Here is a 21,290-nt window from a genome sequence, read left to right on the forward strand (position 1 = left end):
TAACCATCTAAAAGGAGAAATAGAGTCATTTCCAGTCAGCGTTTCATACAGCTATTGCTGGGATTGGATGAGTCTCAACCCATTTCTTGCTATTTACTACAGGGGAAGCCTAACGAAGTCTAGACACCTAGTCATTAAATGTCTGCATTTACACAGACGAGTGCTATTGTTGGACATGCTTACCAGCTACTTACTACTAATATCTGTTACCGCAAAAAATCCATCACTTTTCTTTACAGTGTAGTTACAGCCCAACAAAGAATGTATACAGCAGCTCATGCAAACACAGTTACATGGATATTTTATCAAAGACAAATACTTAAGTAAACTCTCTGGCTAGTAGGAACAGCTGTATAGGATGCAAGTGCAAACACTGTACCATGTCATGAAATGGTGGCTTTCTCTGTATGTTTTGGTTTGCCATTAGCTGACTACGATGTGGGTTCTCTTTCTTGGTTAGTAATAAAAGTAGTGATGTATCTGCCAGGAGACGAACAGATCCTTAAGTCTTTTAGTAAAAGGCAGTTGTATAGTAAGCTTGGCAGAGTACCAGGAAAAAAGGATATTACCAAGGCAGTAGATTGTCACGTGCCTCTATGTGCAGACTCATTTTCTAGTGTTTGTGAATACATTGTGGGGTCCAGTGTGGCAGATGGTAAACTGGCTTCTACCTAATGGGACTTGTGGAAATCCTTGAATAGCTGTTGAGCTCCTTTCTGAAAGCAAGACAAAGAAAACTACTTTGAAATGTCATATTCCCCACAAAAGGTGAGCTAAAGAAGAGGAGAAAAAAAAGGAGGATTATAAATAAAATTTATAGTCATATTAAATACAATCTGTCCCTTGACATATGCCAGGGAAGATTAACTATGACTGCTTTTTTTTCTAGAGGGTCTCTTCAGGTTTTGCATAGTTCCTCTGCCTCTTTATCCTTGCCGAATGTAAGCAGCAGCAGCAAGCTGCTTTATAGAAAACATAGAAGAATGTTGATTAAAACTCTGCAAGACAAATTAGGTTCTAATTTTTGCTATATCTTCTCCCATTAAAGGATTTGGGATGATGCAGAGAGAAGTCAATACCATGCTTGAAACACTGTGTAGTTAATTGAAAGGGAACTAAACAAATATTTTAAAATCTGACATTGTTTAGGCAAATGGGCTTCTTTCTAGTCCATCTAATCAGTGAGTGGATCATAGGAAAGACCTTGTGAGTACACACAGGAAATTCTTAGAAGAATGAAATTGAGAGTCCTTATCCAAGTACATTGAAATTCAGTTAATTACAATGAGGAGATAATACATATCCATTTTAGCCAACAAAAATATTCTTCCATTACTTTTCTGTATTAGTTTTTCTCTTAAATCTAGGGAAACTATAGTGATTGAAGATATCAGCCATGATAAGCATTCGATAGTTGACAGTGAAAAACTTGATATTGAAGGCTAAAAGAATTTTTAAATTCAGAAAATTAAAAGGGAAAATCCTAAATGCTAGGAGAACTAGAAGTGATCGGCTGAAGTTTCAGCTTTGAACCGTAGCTGTTATATAGCACTCTCTTGACCTCATTTTACTGTCAAAGAGAACTCAGTAGTTGGCACTCAGAAGAAATGTTGTCGTTCCCTGTTGACTATAAAAATTGCAGTATTTTGGCATTTTACTTTGATGATGATATAACCTTTCAGTCTACTCCACGTATCGGGAATTTTAGGCTTGTCTTACAAATGCGTCTGGGTTATTTTAATCATTTATCTTTGCCTATATTCAACAGCTGAGTCTCTGGATAATGCCATCAAAGTAAATGTGACCAGATATTGAGTATATAGTTGGGTATGAGACAGGAGACACTGACATCTGTGACCTTGAGATAATCATATAGACTGTGGAGATTTATCCTCTCAGCCAGAGAGAGAAGCTGGGTATATTACACAAAAAGAAAGCAGCTTGGCTGAAAACTACCTGTTGTTGTGTAACCAGCTGTGTTTTACTGAGTTCTGCCCCTGTAATGCTCATGTTAGTGTACTGCTTCCAGAACGTCAGGTTTTACTGGATTTGTAGGAATGTTGTCATTGTCTCTGCTCTTACTTACTTCCTCCTACTCTGGCAACAACACACCAAAATGAAAAACATACTTTGCCTAAATCGCAAAAGCATTGCACTTAAAGTCTAGAGACACTTATCTGAGGTAGGTAGAAAGCACACACAAGAAAGTAATAATCTCACTAGGGTTTCCTGAAATCAGGCAGCTTTGTGAGAAGTAAAAAAATCTTTATTAATCTGCTGGGAGATTTTGGAAATGCCTCTGTTACACTAGAAATCAATGTACTTTAGGATGAACAGCATAATAAAATCAGTTGCATCTGTACCTTAAGCTACCATTTAGTGTAATATTTATTTGTTTTAAAAATAGTAATCAAAATCCAGCTGTACATGGCAGAACACCCAAAATAAAGAGTTGGAAGATATCAAAAAATGTGTATGGATTCATAGAGAAGGAAACTCAGAAAAGGCACTGAAATAAAACAGAAAATTACATAGTTTGCCATTTAAAAGATTTGCCACACTTAATTTCCAATTCATGAATACTGGTAAAGAAATACTTTGAGTTGTTATGAATTACTCATAATAAATGGTAAATGCATACTTGAACTTAAATGCATATTGCAGTTTCTAAAGTGAGTAAATGCAATTCGCAATGCATGCAAAGTTTTATAAATAAAGTTGTGTTTCATGTATAACTAAAACTTTTGTAGTCTGTAGGACTTGATGTTTTTTGGAGGTGAAGGTATATAGTGAGTGCTGAGTGATTGCAGAAGACGGAAGAATTGTCTTACGGTTAAATGTTATTCTGGAGCAGTGAATTCTGTCACTGACTGTGTCGTATAGTTTCTGTGTGGTGATGGACACCCACTTTAACCAAGTCATTGATTAAATTAAAAAATAATCGTCTGTGCACATGCCTAGTTTAACTACAGGTCTTTTACATGATGGCATATTACATGAACCTAATTTTTAAGACTAATTTATTTTGTTCTTGAGTGAAAATCCAGCTGTTCAGGACTGATCTGAACGACTGTCTCTCAAGATGGGCCCTGTAAAAGCCGTGAGTTTTGTTTGCTGCGTTACTGAGCTTTGACCTTTGGGACAAAACTGGTTCCTCAACTTGACTGGCAGAAAGTAAGAACTTCACAGCTACTACTCTGGGGGCTTAGCAACCCTTAAGGTATATGCTGAACATCTCTTTGAGTTAGTTTCCTGCTTTCTGCCCATTTTTCTCTACATCTTTTAAAAAGAATAAATACCTTTTTCTTGGGGCAAATGTCTATGGCAATGATATATCCACATCTGATTGAAGAGAAGCTCCTTTTCCATATTTTGAACATACAATATACCACAGACTGTTAAAAAAGTAGGAAAATCAGTGGCCACGCCTTAAGAGGCAGACACCAAACTGGTGGGAACTTTGATCTTTCAGTTCCACAGCCCCATACGGACAATGGGGAGGATGATACGGCCCCTTTCCCTCGCAGCAGTGTCCGAAGATTAGTACCTGCTTAGGAAGCGCTTGCGTACTACTATAATGATGAGTGCTCAAGACAAACCAGGAATAAAGTGATAGTTTTCTTTCTAGGGCAGTGTTTAATGAGTGAAGGATAAACAAGCTCCACTATACCCAGCGACTGATGGGGATTTGGCAAAACGTACTGGTGTTCACTGGTGATTACTGTCCATTTTATGTATTGACGGAGGAAAAATAGTACCAGACTGTTCAACTAATGCCTGTGTGACTGTCAATAACACAAGGAGGGCTGATTTCTTTCTTCATGCTGGCATACCCTTCCCCTTTCCCTAGGTCTGGTGCAGAGGTCCCATTTACCTACCCCGCACACTTGTCTCTGAAGACATACATTAAAAAAAAAATTGGAGTCTGTTGATGAAAATCAGCTGAGAAATGGGCATTTATTTGCATTATTTGTTATGCCGTTTTTTAAAAAAATATCCCCAGACCTTAATAATTTCTGAAGTATATATTAAACCAACATGTACATGATTTGCCAGCATTTCTTGAAGTATTTGGTTAATCATCTTCACACACAAGACATCAAAACCCAAAGTATGCTCTCCTTTCTGAATGATTAAGCCAGGCTTCCCATAACATTTCACTAGCAAGTAGGGCTGTGACAGCCTGCTAACCACAAAGTAGAGAGGGAAATACATGTAATCCAGCCTCTGAAGTCACGTAATCTGCTGTGAAAAAACAGAAAAAAAATGGGAAAAGGGAAGAGCATCGATCCCAGAGATGTGAAAAGCAAAGAAAATGCCAAGATGCAACTCAAAAGAAATATAGGTTATTTTGATGGGGTAAGTTTTATTATAGGATCAATTGTTGGGGCAGGGATCTTTGTGTCTCCCACAGGGGTGTTAAAGCATTCCTTACTCAACGTCGGCATCGCACTAACGATCTGGACTGCATCTGGACTGGTTTCTCTGATGGGTTCCCTCTGCTATGCGGAGCTGGGAACCGCTCTGCCCTTCTCCGGAGGAGAATACAGCCACATTAAAAGAGGCCTTGGATCCCTGCCTGCCTTTGTCTTTATCTGGACATCAACATTTACCAAGCCAGCATCAAACGCTGCTCGAGCCTTGCTGTTTGCTGAATATGCCACCCAGCCCTTCTACGGTATTTGCCCCGCACCAGAAGCGCTGAAGAAATGCTTGGCCTTGGCTGTTCTCTGGTCCCTGGGGATTTTGAATGGCTGCAGCGTCAAAATGGCTGCCTGGGTGCAGACGGTTTTCACTCTGCTGAAGATGATGGCCTTGTCCGTAATCGCTGTTGGTGGCATAGTTCTCCTCGCTGGTGGGAGAAAGGAGAGTCTGGCCAGGTTTGAGGACGCGTTCAGCTCAGAGATCCCCAGCGCGTCACAGGTTGCCGAAGCCTTCTTCCAAGGACTGTATGCGTATGGTGGTTGGTGGTCCCTCAATTATATGGCAGGTATCTCACTCCTCTTCTTTACATTTTGTGCTGCAGTCGCCCTTCTTACATTCCTCAACTCATCTTAGCAGAACTGGGTCTCTCTCTCACATTTTATGCAAGTCCTGTGTTTGTTGGGGCTGGTAGAAGAGGTGGTGCTCCTCTCTAGGGAAGTTTCTTGCTTCTTGTGCAGTCTCCAGAATCAGACTGGCATTTCCAAAGGAGTACAAGAGAAATCAAGATAGTTCATTTAAAATCTCATGCACAGATTTTTGCATACCTTAAAAAGTTACATTTTGTCTTTCTCAGTGTCAGTGCACTTTTTAGAAAAGGATTAAGATATCCATGCCAAACTACGTGCACAGTAAAGACCAAATCAAAAAAGATAATGGATCAATTGGTATTTAAATATCTGTACCTTCTCTGAGGTTATGGAGCTAGTTTGTACATGGAAAACTTCATTTTGAATTGAATTAAAATATAGTATATAGGATGGTCAGTAGTCACTTCCTTGGGAAAATAGAGTCTTGCACAGAAGGTGATGAAGAATCTAAGGAAAGTGGTATAAATCCTTTAATGTAACTTGTGCTCAATTTTAAACATTCAAAACCTTTTTGAATATCCATTTCCTTATCCTGTTCTGTATCTGATTACCCATGTGGCAGTAATAAATAGAGCAGTTTTTCATGAAAGCTGCAGAGATAATGTTCATAATGGTAGTTATGCATGTCATGAGTTAAATGAATAGTGTTTTATAGTATCAGATTTATAGAATTAAATTGTAAGCAAACGGATGTTGCTTTTAGCCCTGTTTATCCATTGACCTCTATCACATGTAAAACGTTAAATAAACTGAATGTGTGAAATGCATAACACAAAGTTCAGTGGTGAGAACAGTGTGAAAATTGGGTTAATGTTTAAAAAAATGACTGTAACTATTACAATCCAGCTATTCCAGTGTTAACAATGTGCTGTAATAAAAAAGGTGATATAAATCAGCAAAGTATAATTTTGAAATCTTAGGATTTCCTTAAAGGCAAGCACTTAATTTTGTAAGCCCAAGAAAATATACAAAGTTATCGGTAAAATATTAATTTATTTTCTGATCAGTTAGCAGTAGTAATAAATGCCATACATTGGGCAGCACAGCTGTTTAGACAGATGCAACCTATGCAATAGTCCTGTTCTGAAGTGAATTTCCTATTCTTCAAAAATAACTTTGTGCCTGTGAGCTTCATCTAAAGCATCAGGTGCCAAATGGATGACAGGACTGTAACAAGCAACAAAACAAATAGAAAGACAAATTTAAATTGGCAGTTTTGATGATTGTCCCCTTTTGGGCTCAAAATTACCAAATGTATTTCTTCCATTTGAAATAAATCCCAAAATCTTTGATAGTCTGTATCTGAATTTCACTGTTGTGCTCATTCAGTCCCTCTGGCTCTCCGCACTACAGCCGGCGCTGGGGCAGACTCAAAGCTGATGTTCTGGGCAGGAGACAGAAGTTATATTTGAGGGAGGAAAAGGAAGTCTGTCTCCTAGAAAGCGATTAAGTAAGCTCCACATATGATTTTTCACTTCTTCCCCTTGTGAGTTATTGGTTGGTAATACTGAGGAAGTCTTTGGTAACTCCAGAGGGAAGTAGGAAGGGGAAAGGGAGTGAGAGGGAAGGGGTAAGGGAGTGAAAGAGGATGAATTATTAGAATTCTGGAAACATCTCCATCTTTTGCTGGGTCTATCACATGGTCAGGAATGTGTGCAAGTGCCTCAGTTGTTCAGCTGCAAAGTTGGGAGTTTTTTTCTTACTTGGTATGAGTAGTTTTAAGCTAAGATGCCAGGCTTAGCACTAAACAGTTTTCCTCCGCCAGCTTTGCCGTGGAAAAGATAATCAACAGCAGAATCCAGCTGGGAATGACCCCTTTTAAATGCACTGAATTACTGCTCTTCTGTCAATACCTTCGGTCTCTCCTGTTACTTTTTCAGTATTTCCTGATATAAGGGCAAAGAGAAAGATTTTGTGCAGGAATAGGAAGATAACACTGAGAAGGTTTCAGATCAGAACTCATCAGGTGATGTAAGAATAAATAATCTGACTTTAGAGTCTCACATTTAAGTTAGTGATTTAAAAGTATGGCTACTTGAAAATTTCTTACCAAATCAATTTTCTATTGTCAGTCAAATATGTGTTGAATCAAATTAAAGTTACCAGTCCTTTTGTCATTTTTGTCATCAGTCTATCAGACCTCCATCCATCTCTTCTTCCAAGATAGTTAAAAATGGCTAAACAAGAAAAAAAATTAAAAAAGAGAAAAAATTGTTTAGGCTTCTCCAATTATAAACTATTTGAGAACCACTGTAGGACCTCACAAGCAATGTAGCTTAGCAGCAGTGATTAGGAGTTGGGTCAGAACTTTGGTGTCAGTCTTGTCAAGCTCTGCACAGCTTTGCTACTGAAACACTTGCAGAAACTACACTGCTTGCTTTATTAGTCTTTTTAAATTGTATTTTTCAGAAGAGATGAAAAACCCTAGCAGAAATATCCCCTTAACTGTGATGACTGCTGTTCCTGCAGTAATCGTTTTTTATTTACTGGTGAATATCTCGTATCTGATTGTCCTCACACCTAAGGAAATTGTCTCTTCAGGTATGGATTTGATTTTTTTTTTTTAATTAAAAAGGTGTGGTCCATTAGCATGCCCATCTGATGTCAATTCACTGGGTTACTGCTGCTCATCTAACTTCACAGTCAGGAAGTGTGGGTTTCTTTCTAAGTTTTAACAGAGAATTCTTGTTTAATTTTACTGTATGACACAAGTTGGACTGAATGCAGAGAGATGTTGTTACGTGTTGAAAATGTTGGCTTATACCTGCACTGTCTAAAAAGAAATCAAAAGTATATTAAAACCTGGAAAATGAGGTGGAGATCAGGTCTCTGTTGAGTATTGAGAGGGCCTTTGTTTTTCTGTGGTTTTAATCCTCTCTTGTCCTTCCTTCCCTACCTCATGGTGTCTCATGCTAAAGCCAATCCTGTTTAGGAGGTGGACGTGATAAGTAATATAGAAAAGACTGTGGACACAAAAATGTAGCCATTTTGGGTGTGTGGGTTATTCATGATAAATTGTTGTGGTTCCTTAGAAGAGTCTATGTGAAAATCCAATGTATATAAAGCCTCTCTCAGATCCTACACCAGTAAGTTGTCCATGAAAAGGTCCAAGAGTAGCTGTATTTCTCCTTGATTGTCCAAACAACACCTTTTAAATACCATTCTAATGAGACTGAGCTGTCAGAGCTTGCCTCGGGGAGTGACAAAAAACATACGCCATTTGGATGGATCAATTATTTTTTTTCGTGTGAGAACAGCTCAATAACATAAATGGGAGCAGCGTAGCTGTCACTCAGCAACCTGTATTATCGCTCACCCATTGTCAGGCTCTCTGCTGGGAGAGATTCATACATTTGCAGATCCATCCTACAAAAAAAGAGGCAACGAGTACCAGAGTATCCATGAATAGCAGCTGCCCAGCTGGCATGAGCAGCTCCAAACGTGCCGGGGGAGCTGTGTTTATCTATGTCAGCTGAGGAGATAGCCTTAAAATTATAGCCGTGGTTTAAACATTGCTGTGCATTGCTGCAGTTCTTGTTTGTTTGCTACACTTCATATTTTTTTGGGGTTTGTTTTGCCCTACTGTAGTAATTTCCTATGCTGTGCAGATCACTGCAAGACCTATATACCTTGTGGCAGTTGGTTATAGACCCACTAAATATTGCTCCTCGCTACAATATGTTCTATAGCTAATTTCCAAGTAATATTAGATATCTCTTGTTCAGAAATAATCGTTCACATTTCCCAGTTCCACCTAAAGTAAAACCTCATTAATAACACACTCGCTGACCCACCTCTGCACCTGTATGCGCTCATGTTGGCAGTTTCCTCAAACCATAGATCGCGTCAGCACTGTGGTCACGCCGGGGACTAATGCGTTCATTTTGTTTCCCCGTGTGGCCTTGCCCGTGCGTGTGTGTTTGTGATTCACGGCGGTGAGGTGCAGCCTGCTCTGGCTGGGCAGCAGGTTTACCTGCCCCTCCGGCCCCAGCAGGTTTACCTGCCTGGCTCTGGCAGGCAGCGCTCCTTCTTGCTGTATTTTTAGCTCCTGAATTAAATACCTTTAGGATTAGATTAGTCACGTTTGACTACTGTAACAAAAAAAAGGCATTGCTGGTAAATAATGAGCCTTTCACGTATTTTAAGTTTCTTTTCTCTTGAGTCAGTAATTGAGAACATGGTACTTACACAATGCTAATGCTTTGCTTTCTTGCAGTTGCTGTGGCAGTCACTTGGGCTGATCGAGTGATCCCCTCTGTTGCCTGGATCATTCCTGTCTCTGTTGCTGTCTCAATATTTGGTGCCCTCAACAGCAGCATGTTCACACTAGGTCGATTGAGCTATGCTGGAAGTCAGTCAGGACATTTACCTGTTTTAATATCCATGCTTAATGTCCACTCCTGTACTCCAGCACCAGCCATGATTTTTTCAACCACCATTGCATCCATTTTTATAATCCCCTCTGACCTTATTACGTTAACAAATTACTTTGGATTTTCTGCCTGGCTTATGATTGGATTGACTTGTGCAAGCCTGATTGTACTTCGATACCGGGAACCTCACCTTCATCGACCATACAAAGTAAATGGAAATGTGTTATAAAATATTTTTACAGATTCTTTTTTGGGTAGCGTGCAAAAGTTACAGAACAAGTGCAAGACAAAAGTGGATAGTCGCTACAAAAACACAAATTATAGTCACAATATGTGACTTATTCAACAACTTTTCTTCACACTGTAGAAGGAAAGGAAAAAAATAACCCAGATGGTATCTGCCCCAGAGAGCTTGCACTTGACAGCAAGGAATGGATATATGCAGAATGGGTGAGATGTGCAAACAGTGTGAAACGGGAAACCATACCAGTGTGGAGCAGTAACCAGAAGAGTGGGGGATCCAAAGTGGCCATTCACGGTTAATTAAACCTTGATCTACTCTCATCTTTCCTGACACAACCACAGGCGTTAAGGATAGATTTAATCTCAATCTAGCTGTCAGAAACATGGGTTGGAAGTGTATGCTTATTGTCAAGGCTTTTTGTAGGCAGCCAACCCCGAGTTTCTTTTAGGTGCCACTAATGTCATATGTGGATGAATGGTTTCCAGGGCCTGCCTACCCCTCCCCCTTGCAATAGAAGGAGCCTGAACATGTATTTTAGAAAAGTTGCCTATCTTGTAGGGAATTTGAGGTCAGATCCTGGGTGAGATTGCACCAACATGTGAAATGGTACTTGCATGTGGCAAAGAACGCATTATCGCTTTTACAAATGATACATAAAATCACAGTCGGTGAGTTTATTTCCTGAAAGAGTTTTTTTCTTTCTCTTGCAGGTGTTTCTACCAGTTCCATTTGTGATGGTGGCAATGTCTTTCTTCCTAGTTTTAGCTCCTATAGTCTGGTCTCCAAACCTGCAATATGTTTATGCCTTCCTGTTTATGCTGGGAAGTCTTATTGTTTATCTGCCTTTTATACATTTTAAATTGCATTTTGCTTTTCTTGATAAAATTACTTGCCACTTACAGCTCCTGTTGGAAGTTGCTCCTGCTGATGGATCTGCTGAGAGCAAATGTGAATAATGGCAAGTGTTTAATCCCAGTACAACTAACAACCAACAGAGGATTTTCTTTAACTGAGATTGTAGAATGTTGGGTGTGATATATAGGTGTGCATGCATGTGCTTGCATGTATATGTATATACGTATATAGATTAATATTCATATATTGCATACATATAAACGTGTATATATCTACATGCATATACATGTGTGCACATATATGCATATATACATATATGCATATGTAGGTATAGACACCTTCATGAATTAATATGTATATATTTTTGTGTTTCTGTGTGTATACATACATATACATAGATGTATATGTATACATATTTAATAGGTGCAAATAATCTCTCTTGAACTGGTAAAATCTGTAAAATGCTCCCTCTTGCTCCTGAAGACTCAGTTAACTTGCATATACACTTGCAATAATAGAACTGACAGCACTAATTCTTATCAACATTATCATATAATAAATGAGTATATGCATACTTATCAGATTCATTATATAACATACTTCTGGTCTCCCAACTAAGTTGTCTGGATTGATTTTAGTTCACAGTAGCTGGTTTTAAAGGCTTTATACTTCTGTTCATCTGCTACCTTTTTTGTCTGAATTTGTTTTTAATAAAAACCTTTGAAGGACGTCATAAAATTGACTGAGACCTTTTTTAATCCCAAGAAACCCGTACATGGTGTGCCTTAACCATTTCAGAACAACACATACAAATGCAGGATGAAATCTTGCTACGCATAAAATAAAGCAATAAGAAGTATTTATCCTGTTTGTTGAAGTGATAAAACTCAAGATTATCTGAAATACTTGTGTTGGGTTTGCATGGCAAGGTTTTGGTAGCGGGGGGGCTACAGGGGTGGCTTCTGTGAGAAGCTGCTAGAAGCTTCCCCTGTGTCTGATAGAGCCAATGCCAGCCGGCTCCAAGACGGGCCCGCCGCTGGCCAAGGCCAAGCCAATCAGCGCCTCTGTGATAACATATTTAAGAAGAAGAAAAACACTTAGAGAGAGAGAGCTTTTGCAGCCGGAGAGAGGAGTGAGAAGATGTAAGAAACTCTGCAGACACCAAGGTCAGTGAAGAAGGAGGGGGAGGAGGTGCTCCAGGCACCGGAGCAGAGATCCCCCTGCAGCCCGTGGTGAAGACCATGGTGAAGCAGGCTGTCCCCCTGCAGCCCATGGAGGAAGGATGAGGGGGTGTAGAGATTCCACCTGCAGCCCGTGGAGGACCCCACGCTGGAGCAGGTGGAGGCACCTGAAGGAGGCTGTGGCCCGTGGGAAGCCCACGCTGGAGCAAGTTCCTGGCAGGACCTGTGGACCCATGAAGAGGGGAGCCCACGCCAGGGCAGGTTTGCTGGCAGGACTTGTGACCCCGTGGGGGATCCCACGCTGGAGCAGTTTGCTCCTGAAGGTCTGCACCCCGTGAGAGGGACTCCATGCTGGAGCAGGGGAACGATGAGAGGAGTCCTCCCCCTGAGGATGAAGAAGCGGCAGAAACACCGTGAGGTGAACTGACCGTAACCCCCATTCCCCGTCCCCCTGTGCCGCTGAGGGGGGGAAGGTTGAAGCCAGGAGTGAAGTTGAGCCCGGGAAGATGGGAGGGGTGGGGGGAGGTGTTTTAAGAGTTGATTTTATTTTCTCATTCCCCTACTCTGTTTTGCCTAGTAATCAATTAGATGAATTCCCTCTCTAAGTTTGGTCTGTTTTGCTCGTGACGATAATCAGTGAGTGATCTCCCCCTGTCCTTATCTCGACCTACAAGCATTTCGTTATGCCTTTTCTCCCCTGTTTGGTGAATGAGGGGAGTGAGAGAGCGGCTCTGGTGGGCACCTGGCCCCCAGCCAGGGTCAACCCACCACAATACTTTACTAAATTTTTTAAATCTTAGGAAGCATTAATATTATCTTGTTCTTAGTTCCTTCTCGGTGTAAACAGAGAAATAAGAGTTTCCCTCCATTTTTGTTTTGTTATGAAAGCAAGATAAGTAAGTTCTTGACGTCTTCTATTTTGTCAATTGAGCCATGTTAAGTCCACCTAGTAGTCACTGAATATATGCTGTTGTTTTTAGAATTACAACAGAATTAAGTCTGTAAAGTGGTTTGCTTTTGGGTTGGGGTTTTGTTTGTTTGTTTGTTTGTTTGTTTTTTCTTTTTTTCAGATGTGCCTGTATAAGGCTCAGCGATACAACCAGTAGATGGCTCCAGACTAACATCTGTCTTACACTGAGATGTTCTGGGTTGCTGGATGTTGTATCAGTGAGAGAAATAGTTTTACAGAGTGTTGCATTATAACACTTACAGTAGCATGAAAAAAATCCTTACTAGAAGATTCAATTCTCTGATATATCAAAAATGTAGAGGTCAGAAATAAAAACTTTATACATAGCTACCCAAAGTATAGGGTGCCCATCAGTAATGTGGGGAACCAGCTGAAGGTTTAGGAGGATTAGACTTTGCACTGGGACAAGCCCCCAAATGAAAACAAGTGCATGAAGAAAGTAGTTTTTCTCACAGCTGGTAATGCACACAGAATGAAAATTTGAAGTAAAAATCAGACCTTTTAAAATGCCATAGTAAGAAAAGTCCATGCAAGTGAGGAGTGAAAGGAATACAGCTGAGCTGGAGACTGGATCCTGCTGAAATCACGACAGCTCAATATTGCTATCGGAAAAAAAACATTTCTCTTGCCATATAAATTTAAAAAAAATCACAAGACTAGACAAAATTTTATTGGAATAATATTTTAAGAACTGATTTCTAGTGAGTATTAAAAGGAGGGGAGGATTTTACTGTGACTAAAGCCCCGACCAGGGATTTGCAAATGCAGGTGTGGTGCCTGACAGTGCCACTGGTTTTCAACTGATCTTGATCAAGTCACCTATTTAAACCCAGGTTTTAATCAGTAATTAGAAATGGGATTCATAAGAAAAAAAAAAGTGCATGGGACAATAATATTGTATTGAAGACCACATGGTTAGAAAAAGCAGATATCGAGGGGATGTTGCTCAATTGGATGTGTAATTTCCTGTCAGTAGATCTACTTGAACTTGTTTATACACTTGCATTCCATAATGACTTGAGTACCTAGTGAATACATATGTCAGGGTACGTCTGGATAATTGGAGCATGTATCTGTTAATGATACAAGTCTTGAATTTAGGGGTTTAGCAGTTTCAACAAATTGGGGAACTCAAAAGTCCCAATGAAATGTAATATTAAATAGATTACATCTATGTATCTTTTTGTAATATGAAATAGATGGTTTTTCTGTTAACAAAAAACTGGGAAATGGGATACAAACAGGCATGCATCCACACCCCCCCCCCCCCCCCCCCCCCCCCCCCCCCCCCCCCAATTTTCAATGATTATTGCCAAAGAATCAGCAAAGACGAGAACAGTAGAACCAGGTCAGAATTTGAACTGCCCATGCAAACTTAATCTGCCCCCTCTGTGGAGGCACCTTGCAATGGCCTTTGACTGTTAGATCATAAACTATTCTTTCAGTGTACCCTTACCTCATTTATTGGATAAAATGGATGGTGCCCAGATAATTCACTATTATTTTCTTTCCATTTTTCAGTGTGTGACCTTGCACTTTATTTATCACTCTCTGCTCAGATGCTGTTCTTGATACACGTTATTAATTTCTTACAGACTTTTCTATGGTGTTCCTTTTGACAGCATCTGAGCACTTCACAAACAACCACTAATTTGTCTTTACTCTCATGAGCTGAAGTAGTGGTATCATCTTTGTTTTGGGGAAAGTGAATCGAACTGATGTGTGGGTTGCACAACAAGTGCATTTTGTGACCTTCCCTGAGATCCTTCAGTTCAGATCAAGCACCTCAATGGAGAAGCACTGATGGAGATTCAGGTCCAACTATGAATGTTTCTTTGCCTTAGGAAGCAGGGCAAAGAGGTGGGGAGGAAAAGGAGTTGGTGCGAACTTACTTTGTATGGATATTCAGCCACTATATACAGATTTTAGTTCTTCCACTTCTTTTAGGTGGAAACAAAGTGTGGCCAAAATTGTTCAGTAATGTTGGATTCCTAAGCTGAGGTACCTTGCACCTGATTTTTCATAATGATACGTTCAGAGTGCATATAGTCTCCTGGAATTAAGTTCCAAGAATACCAAAAAAGGAAAGAAGGACAAATTATCACAGTCACTTTGGTTTAGATGAGTAGCAGGTAACTTATAACTCAACCTCTGACTAACTGTTGGGTAGCTGCAATTTCCTTAAGACATTATACAGTCTATGAAATGTCAAATTACAACTATGAGACTTCAAAATTCCACCAAATAAAACTGTGAGGATTTAAGATGGGGTATATAAAATGAAGAAAACAGAATTAATGACAATTTAAAAAAATTTTGGTTTAAATGATTCCAGTATGACCTTGGAATTCTATGGGGAAATAGAAGTTTGAATTCTTCTGGGCAATATTCAAATTCCTTAATCCAGCAACCCTTCTGCAAATGTCACCTCATTCACTACATTGAATTCTGTTTCTACAGCAAATGAAGGATTGGCTACCTCAAATTTAGCATCTTCTTCAACACAAACTGTTATTCCCAGATCATGAGCGAGATAGAGGTCTTCTGAAAAAAAATTCTCTTATTAAATGACCTGCTGTTTGGAAAGGGACTCACACAGCTGAGCTGAATTAACATTATAAAAGCAATCTCAGATACAGTATTTCCTATTTTCTGAATATGAGTCTCTTGATGTTCTCTTAATGCAGCCTTTCTTTTGCCTGAGTGTTTTAGAATGCTAAATCACAAAGAAGCAAATACGGTATTCAATTCATATAGATTTTTTATTGTTGCTGGATCATTCTACATATCCAAGCACTAAGCATAAAGGAAAAGAATTCAAATTTATAACTCATATTAGCTACTCTGGCCAAGAGCAATTCAATATTTTAACATTATAGCTTGTTTTCAGTGACACTAGTTGGTCTCAGCTGCTTTCCTACTTGAACATATCTCAGAAAATGCTATACAGAAGTGTGAGTGGTTTAGTACTAGACTGTATCAGACATTTATTTAAAGTTTTTAATTTATTTTTTTACCTTTGACTTCATAATTCTTTTAAGCTTGTGCATACTTGCATGTTACAGAAGTTCAACCTTACAACAAATAAACTTAAAATGTGGATATTTGTTTTTCAATATTGTAGTGGCCCAGTATGGCATGTAACATCCCTAGCTCTTTTTCTAGGTACCTAACACAATATTTGTATGTGTGTCTGCATTACTTTTATTTTGCCATTATCTCCATAAAAAGACAACATAAAAACCCAAATGGTAATCAGTTTTGTGTTAAAAATGACTTGCAGTTATACATCATGCTAACTCCACGTGTGCTGACTGCTTCACAAAAAAATTTCACTCTGAGGCAAAACCCAGCAATTGTACAGAAGAAACATAAAAAAAAATAAATCAGCAATTAATTTATTTACTTCCCTTTTCATATTTATTGTTAACTGTGATTCCAATCAAAAGATAATCAACTAGTAATAAACAGTTGTACATTTTTTTTCGATGCTTTGATGTGGTGATTTTTGGTTGGAACTTCTGGTTTACACAGAGGATGTGCGAGGAGCTGCCTATAGCTGGTAGGCGTGTAGGGGCTCAGACCTTCTGACTTCTAATCTTAAGTTTGATATATGCCACTGTGGGTGTTGCTAAGGTTCTCCACATCTCAGTTTCCACATCTACTAAAACCGAAACAATCGTGTTTTAACAACTCACAGGTCAAAGAGTATTCACTTGTCACCTTCTCTTCTGGATCGTGGTCAGAAATTATTCTTGTCATTGCCCTCTATGACATATTCCAAGGGATGGGGAACCCTGAACATTCCCAGTTCTTACCAACTTGATTTGTAGGGGTAAGAGCTATATGTGCTTCAGGAACTTGGAAGCTGTTTTTGTTCTGCTTTCGAACAGGAAATTAAACATTTTCAAATTAGCAGGTTCGGATAACGTGTATCCGACAGGTTTAAAGGCACCGTTGAGGAACTTGACTATTAATGTTGATTTTCAATAATTCTTGCAACACAGGGGAAGTTTTGGGACAGCAAAAGAAAGTTAACGTGCCAATATTGAAAAACAATAAATGAGATGACCCAAGTAATTATAGGCTGTCAGTGTGACATAAATCCTTGGAAAAATAATGGAACAGCTAATACAAAACTGAATTAATAAAGAATTAAAAGAGTAGCATAATTAATGCAAGTTCATTTGTGTTTATGGAAAGTAATCCTATCAAACCAGCTTCACATTATATTTTCTGTGATTTTGGTTGATTAAAGGATAATAATGTTGATGTATAATACTCAGACTTCCTTACTTGAAACGAGATGAGAAGAGTCTTATGAAATATCTGGAAGATGACAAAATCAACATGACACACATTAAATGCTTCAGAAACTGGCAAATGAGATCTCAGTTCAACCTGTGAAAAGGAGTCTCCAAAGCATCCCCACAGAGATCAGACCTTGATCCTACCCTCTTTCATGTGCCTGTCAGTGGTCTGTGGAAATGGAGCTATTGCTGAAAAAGTTTATACACATGACTGAAATGGAAAACGGCAAAAAAACCCCCCAACCCTGAGATGACAGAGCACAAGAGCCAAAAAAATCAGGGGTCTGTGATCAGCTGGGAAGAAGCAAAGTGCATTGCTAGATTTATGTTCATATGTGTAATAACCAGAAGCACTGTGCCCTTTCTAGGGGCAGCACACTATTAGATCAGTTTTGTTGCCAGTGACTATGAGAAGGGTTCCACAGTCATCATGAGAGGTCAACTGAACTGAGCTTCGGTGAGATCCTGCTTCTCCGTATTGCACTGGCAGCAACGCTTAGACCTCCTCTGAAGAACCGGCTCCAGTTCCATCTCTGCAATGGGAGAAGTCGCTGTGATTTCTCCCTGAATCCTTTCCAGTGACAGACGGTTAATGACACAAAACCAACCATGAACGATAGCTGGAACTTGGATTGTTTTGCTTAGCCAAATGGAATTTGTTTGACTTGATGCAGAGCAAAATATAATTAATAGGCTTTTTAATTTAGCAGATAAAGATACAGCAAGATCGTGGACCTGGAAGTTGAAGCAATTCCAACTAAATTTGAAGTACATATATACATTATTTTGCTAGGCTCAATATATTAATTCAGACCTTGTTAAAAATAAAAATATGTTCAGGAAACATGAGAAAAACTTTTATTTCTTCCATTTCTTCTTAATCCCTTTTTACAGCAAGTAAGTTGCAGCCTTTGACATACTTTCCAGCAGAAATTTCTGTCAAAGCCATTCCTATCAATGTTTAAAAGTTTCTCTTATGCAGCACATTTTGATAGCTCTATTTTTTTTCCCCAAATAGTCTAATCATTTCACTTTGTGATCTTGAGCTCATTCTAAGCCATAAAGGTTATGGCATCATTTTGAATTTACTTCCAAAAGCTGCTGAGGATAAACACGACATCTGCCAAAACATGTCAGTTGAGGTTGATCATATGTATTTCAGTCTTTGTAAAAGATGCCTTTCTGATCTGCACCTTATCCTAGTTGCAGACGGTGGTTGGACTAGTTTGGCAGAACTGCTGCAGCAAGTGCGTGTGAAATACTCAAAAAGTCACCCAAACGTGAAAACATTCAGGACACTGAATTGTGGTCATCAGCTTTGTCTTCAGCATAAGAAGTTTTTAAATTTGCTGTCAGAAATGACATCTCCTCTGTGCGTTCGCTGCCGTGCAGGTTTACTGCCTGTTATCTTACACTTGCTGGTTGATTAAGTTTTTGTTTCCACTAATACTCAAGCCTGGATGATTGTTCTGATGTGTAAAAAAAATGCATTGCTAAAAGTATTTCCCTTCTGAATTTGTCTCCTTTGACTTTCTGATTTGGTTTTAGCTCTTTCTTTGTTTGCTGTTATTGAATTTCTGTTCACCATATAGATTTTATTAGACTGACCAAGTCATTACAGAGCTTTCCCTGTTCATAAGAGGAAATCTTCACTAAAATCAGGGTTTTTTTCCCACAGTTTATTTAATGAGATTGATTATGTGATTCTTTCTTCATTTTCTCTTAAGTGAGCTTGATTAGCATCCTCTGTGGACACTAAAACTGGGCTTAGTATCCGAGAAGCAGTCTCACCAATGATGTAATGTAGACTTTTTGTAGGGTGAAACAGAGGAATTTTTACTTGGACTGCATAAATTATATTCCAAGTCTGGCCACAGTGTCACTCGAAGGAGTTCCTGTTAGCTAGTTATTTGCCAAGGCTTCTAACACCTGCTCCGAAGCAGTGATTCCCCAGAGAGGCTCCCACGTCCTGGAAACATGACTTGTATTCCTTGTTTTGGATGGGTGATACAGAAGTTCATATTTCAGTGTCCGTGTCCAGATTATTCAGCATGCCTTGTAGCAGCAGCTTGCTGTTTCATAACCTGTGATTTTCCTCAGCTTTGTCAGACCCAAAGTATGTCAGAGATAGCTTTGTGGTTTTTCTCAAGGTTAGATAAAATATTTTAAGGAGCCTGAGGCCAAAAGGTGATACATGAGGGACTCCACTTGGAATGCAACTGTTGGCGAATGCATTCTTGGTCACAATTACATTTTGTGATTTACTGGCTTTTAATGCATTTATCATATGGTGTGGTAGTTAAAAAATAAAAAATATAACCTTGTTGCATTGTCATTATTACATTTAAGTTGGGGGTCCCATACATAGTTCATAATCACTTTCCCAGTGCAATAGAAGAAGACATGGTGTCTGCGGTAAGGTCCCTTCCAACCCAGGCCATTCTATGATTCTATGACTTTATGTATTTCGGAGAAAAAATCTGCTGCTTCTCGATTCTCCTAGTGTCATCCAGATATTTTGATATGGGCCTTTTTTAGCCTTCTTCCTGTAATCAAGGTAATGCCTATGTTTTAGTTGGAGGAAACACTGTGTTCTCTGGAGCTGAGACCCACTGACACATTCCCTGCTTAGTACTAACTTCAGCCTTAGAGCTTTTAAAAAACTGCACAGTTGGAAGAATCAATATTTAGGGCATCATCGCTATGAGCATACTTAATCTTTTGGATTTTATAAATAATCAACATTAACCCCTAGAGACAAGGCTTTTCCTTAAGGAAAAAGAAAGAACCTAAAGATCAGTTTTTTAATTGATCTTTTAGTCTCACAAATCCTCATTTCCTGAAATGCTTGGCAAAACGTGGTTCTTACTTGACTATTCTAAATCAGACATATAATTTGAGGTCTAAATTAAGGACTCATTTTGGTTTTGATTTTTTTTTTTCAGAACTTGCGTGCATAACAATACTGGCCAGATATTTCAGTAAGTTATACAAAACATTTTGTATGCTCAGGTAAGTGGCAGAGCCACTAAAAAGCTGGTATCAGGTTCATAACCGTAACTGGAACCTAGCTGAAGTGCATCTAGTCCTCGATCATGTCACAATATTTCTTCTGAAAATCTTGATCTAGTAATGCGGACCTGGGGGTAGGTTTTCGGAAAGGTATGTTGAGATCTCAGCATCACGTGGAGATGTCTGAAAAAGTTTTAAATGACCTGCCACCATGATTTCTGCATGGTCAATGGTGCAATGTAGTCACCTTCAACTGAGAGCCGCCTTAACCAACACATGCAGGTAGGAGGTGTCAGCAGCAACCCTTAAAGACAAAGGCATGTCTCAGATCTCAGTTCCCTTTGTGTCTGGTCTGGTGGAAGCATCTCCCTTCACCCATGGTTAATGTCACAGTCCTCAATTAAATGCTGAAGGTCTTTCATCGGATAAATCAATCAACAGCAGGGTGAGGGTGGAAGAGAAAGTCACTCTTCCTTTTAAGCAGCACTGGAGACAGAAGCCCCTCTTCCTCTCGGATCCCTTACTGGACTGGTTGGAAAGCTCACTGATTTATATATTAGTCTTGCAGCCTTTAGCTGTGCTTTCCAAGTGTTTTAGACAGTAATCTAGAAAAACACACATATATATATATATCTTTCAAGCAAATGATTTACTCAATATAGGTGTAAAGGACAAATTTACGACTTCTCCAACCTCCTATACCTTTCTGAACCCTTCAGCTGAAGACCGGGTGGGTACTGGTACTTGCATCTGCCCTGTCTGGGACTTTGTGTGAGGGCCAGGCAGCCTTTGCACTGACGCGGCAGTGAAGCCCTCTGAGAGGAGCTTTCCTGGGACCCATGGAAGTGTCAGGAACCAGCAGCCCTAGGTACCTCACCACCGCCGCAGTGTCTGACCCCATCCTCCGTGCCTTTATTATAAGAAGTGCAGTTTCCCTGCTTGTGATCTAACACCAGCTGAGGTGGTCAAACCCGTTGACAAATGAAAGGTTAATTTCCTCGGAGCCAGAAGGCTTTTCTGCTCCGGACCCAAGCTGGGGTAAGGTGAATTTAGTATAGGCTGACAGTACAGAACAGAGATCAGGGATCTGGCAGAGGAACAGGCGGAAATAAACCTGTTGGGAACCGCAGAGTGATGCCGATCAGCGAGCAGCTGGCTGGGAGCTGATCTGAAGCACATAAAAAGGGAGAAACGGGGAGACGAGCAGGAAAGCAGCATTTATCTCTGTCTGCTGGGTTTCAGAACAGTTTAAGAAATCTTCCTCAAATAAAAA

General features: G+C 39.6%; 1 protein-coding gene across 2 annotated transcripts; it reads left to right on the forward strand.

Moving 5' to 3' along the window:
- Positions 1-4,140: 4,140 nt before the first annotated feature.
- On the forward strand, positions 4,141-11,282 carry SLC7A13 (solute carrier family 7 member 13). Of its 2 annotated transcripts, XM_054816677.1 has the most exons (4): positions 4,141-4,990; positions 7,482-7,613; positions 9,289-9,653; positions 10,400-11,282. In XM_054816677.1, the coding sequence occupies exons 1-4, from the start codon at positions 4,267-4,269 to the stop codon at positions 10,643-10,645; spliced, it is 1,467 nt and encodes a 488-aa protein (XP_054672652.1). In that variant the 5' UTR covers positions 4,141-4,266; the 3' UTR covers positions 10,646-11,282. The 2 variants fall into 2 exon arrangements, with proteins under 2 accessions (XP_054672652.1, XP_054672653.1); XM_054816678.1 differs by lacking the exon at positions 7,482-7,613.
- The last annotated feature ends 10,008 nt before the right edge of the window (positions 11,283-21,290 follow it).

This window comes from Grus americana, chromosome 2, assembly GCF_028858705.1.
Source record: "Grus americana isolate bGruAme1 chromosome 2, bGruAme1.mat, whole genome shotgun sequence".
Taxonomy (NCBI): domain Eukaryota; kingdom Metazoa; phylum Chordata; class Aves; order Gruiformes; family Gruidae; genus Grus; species Grus americana.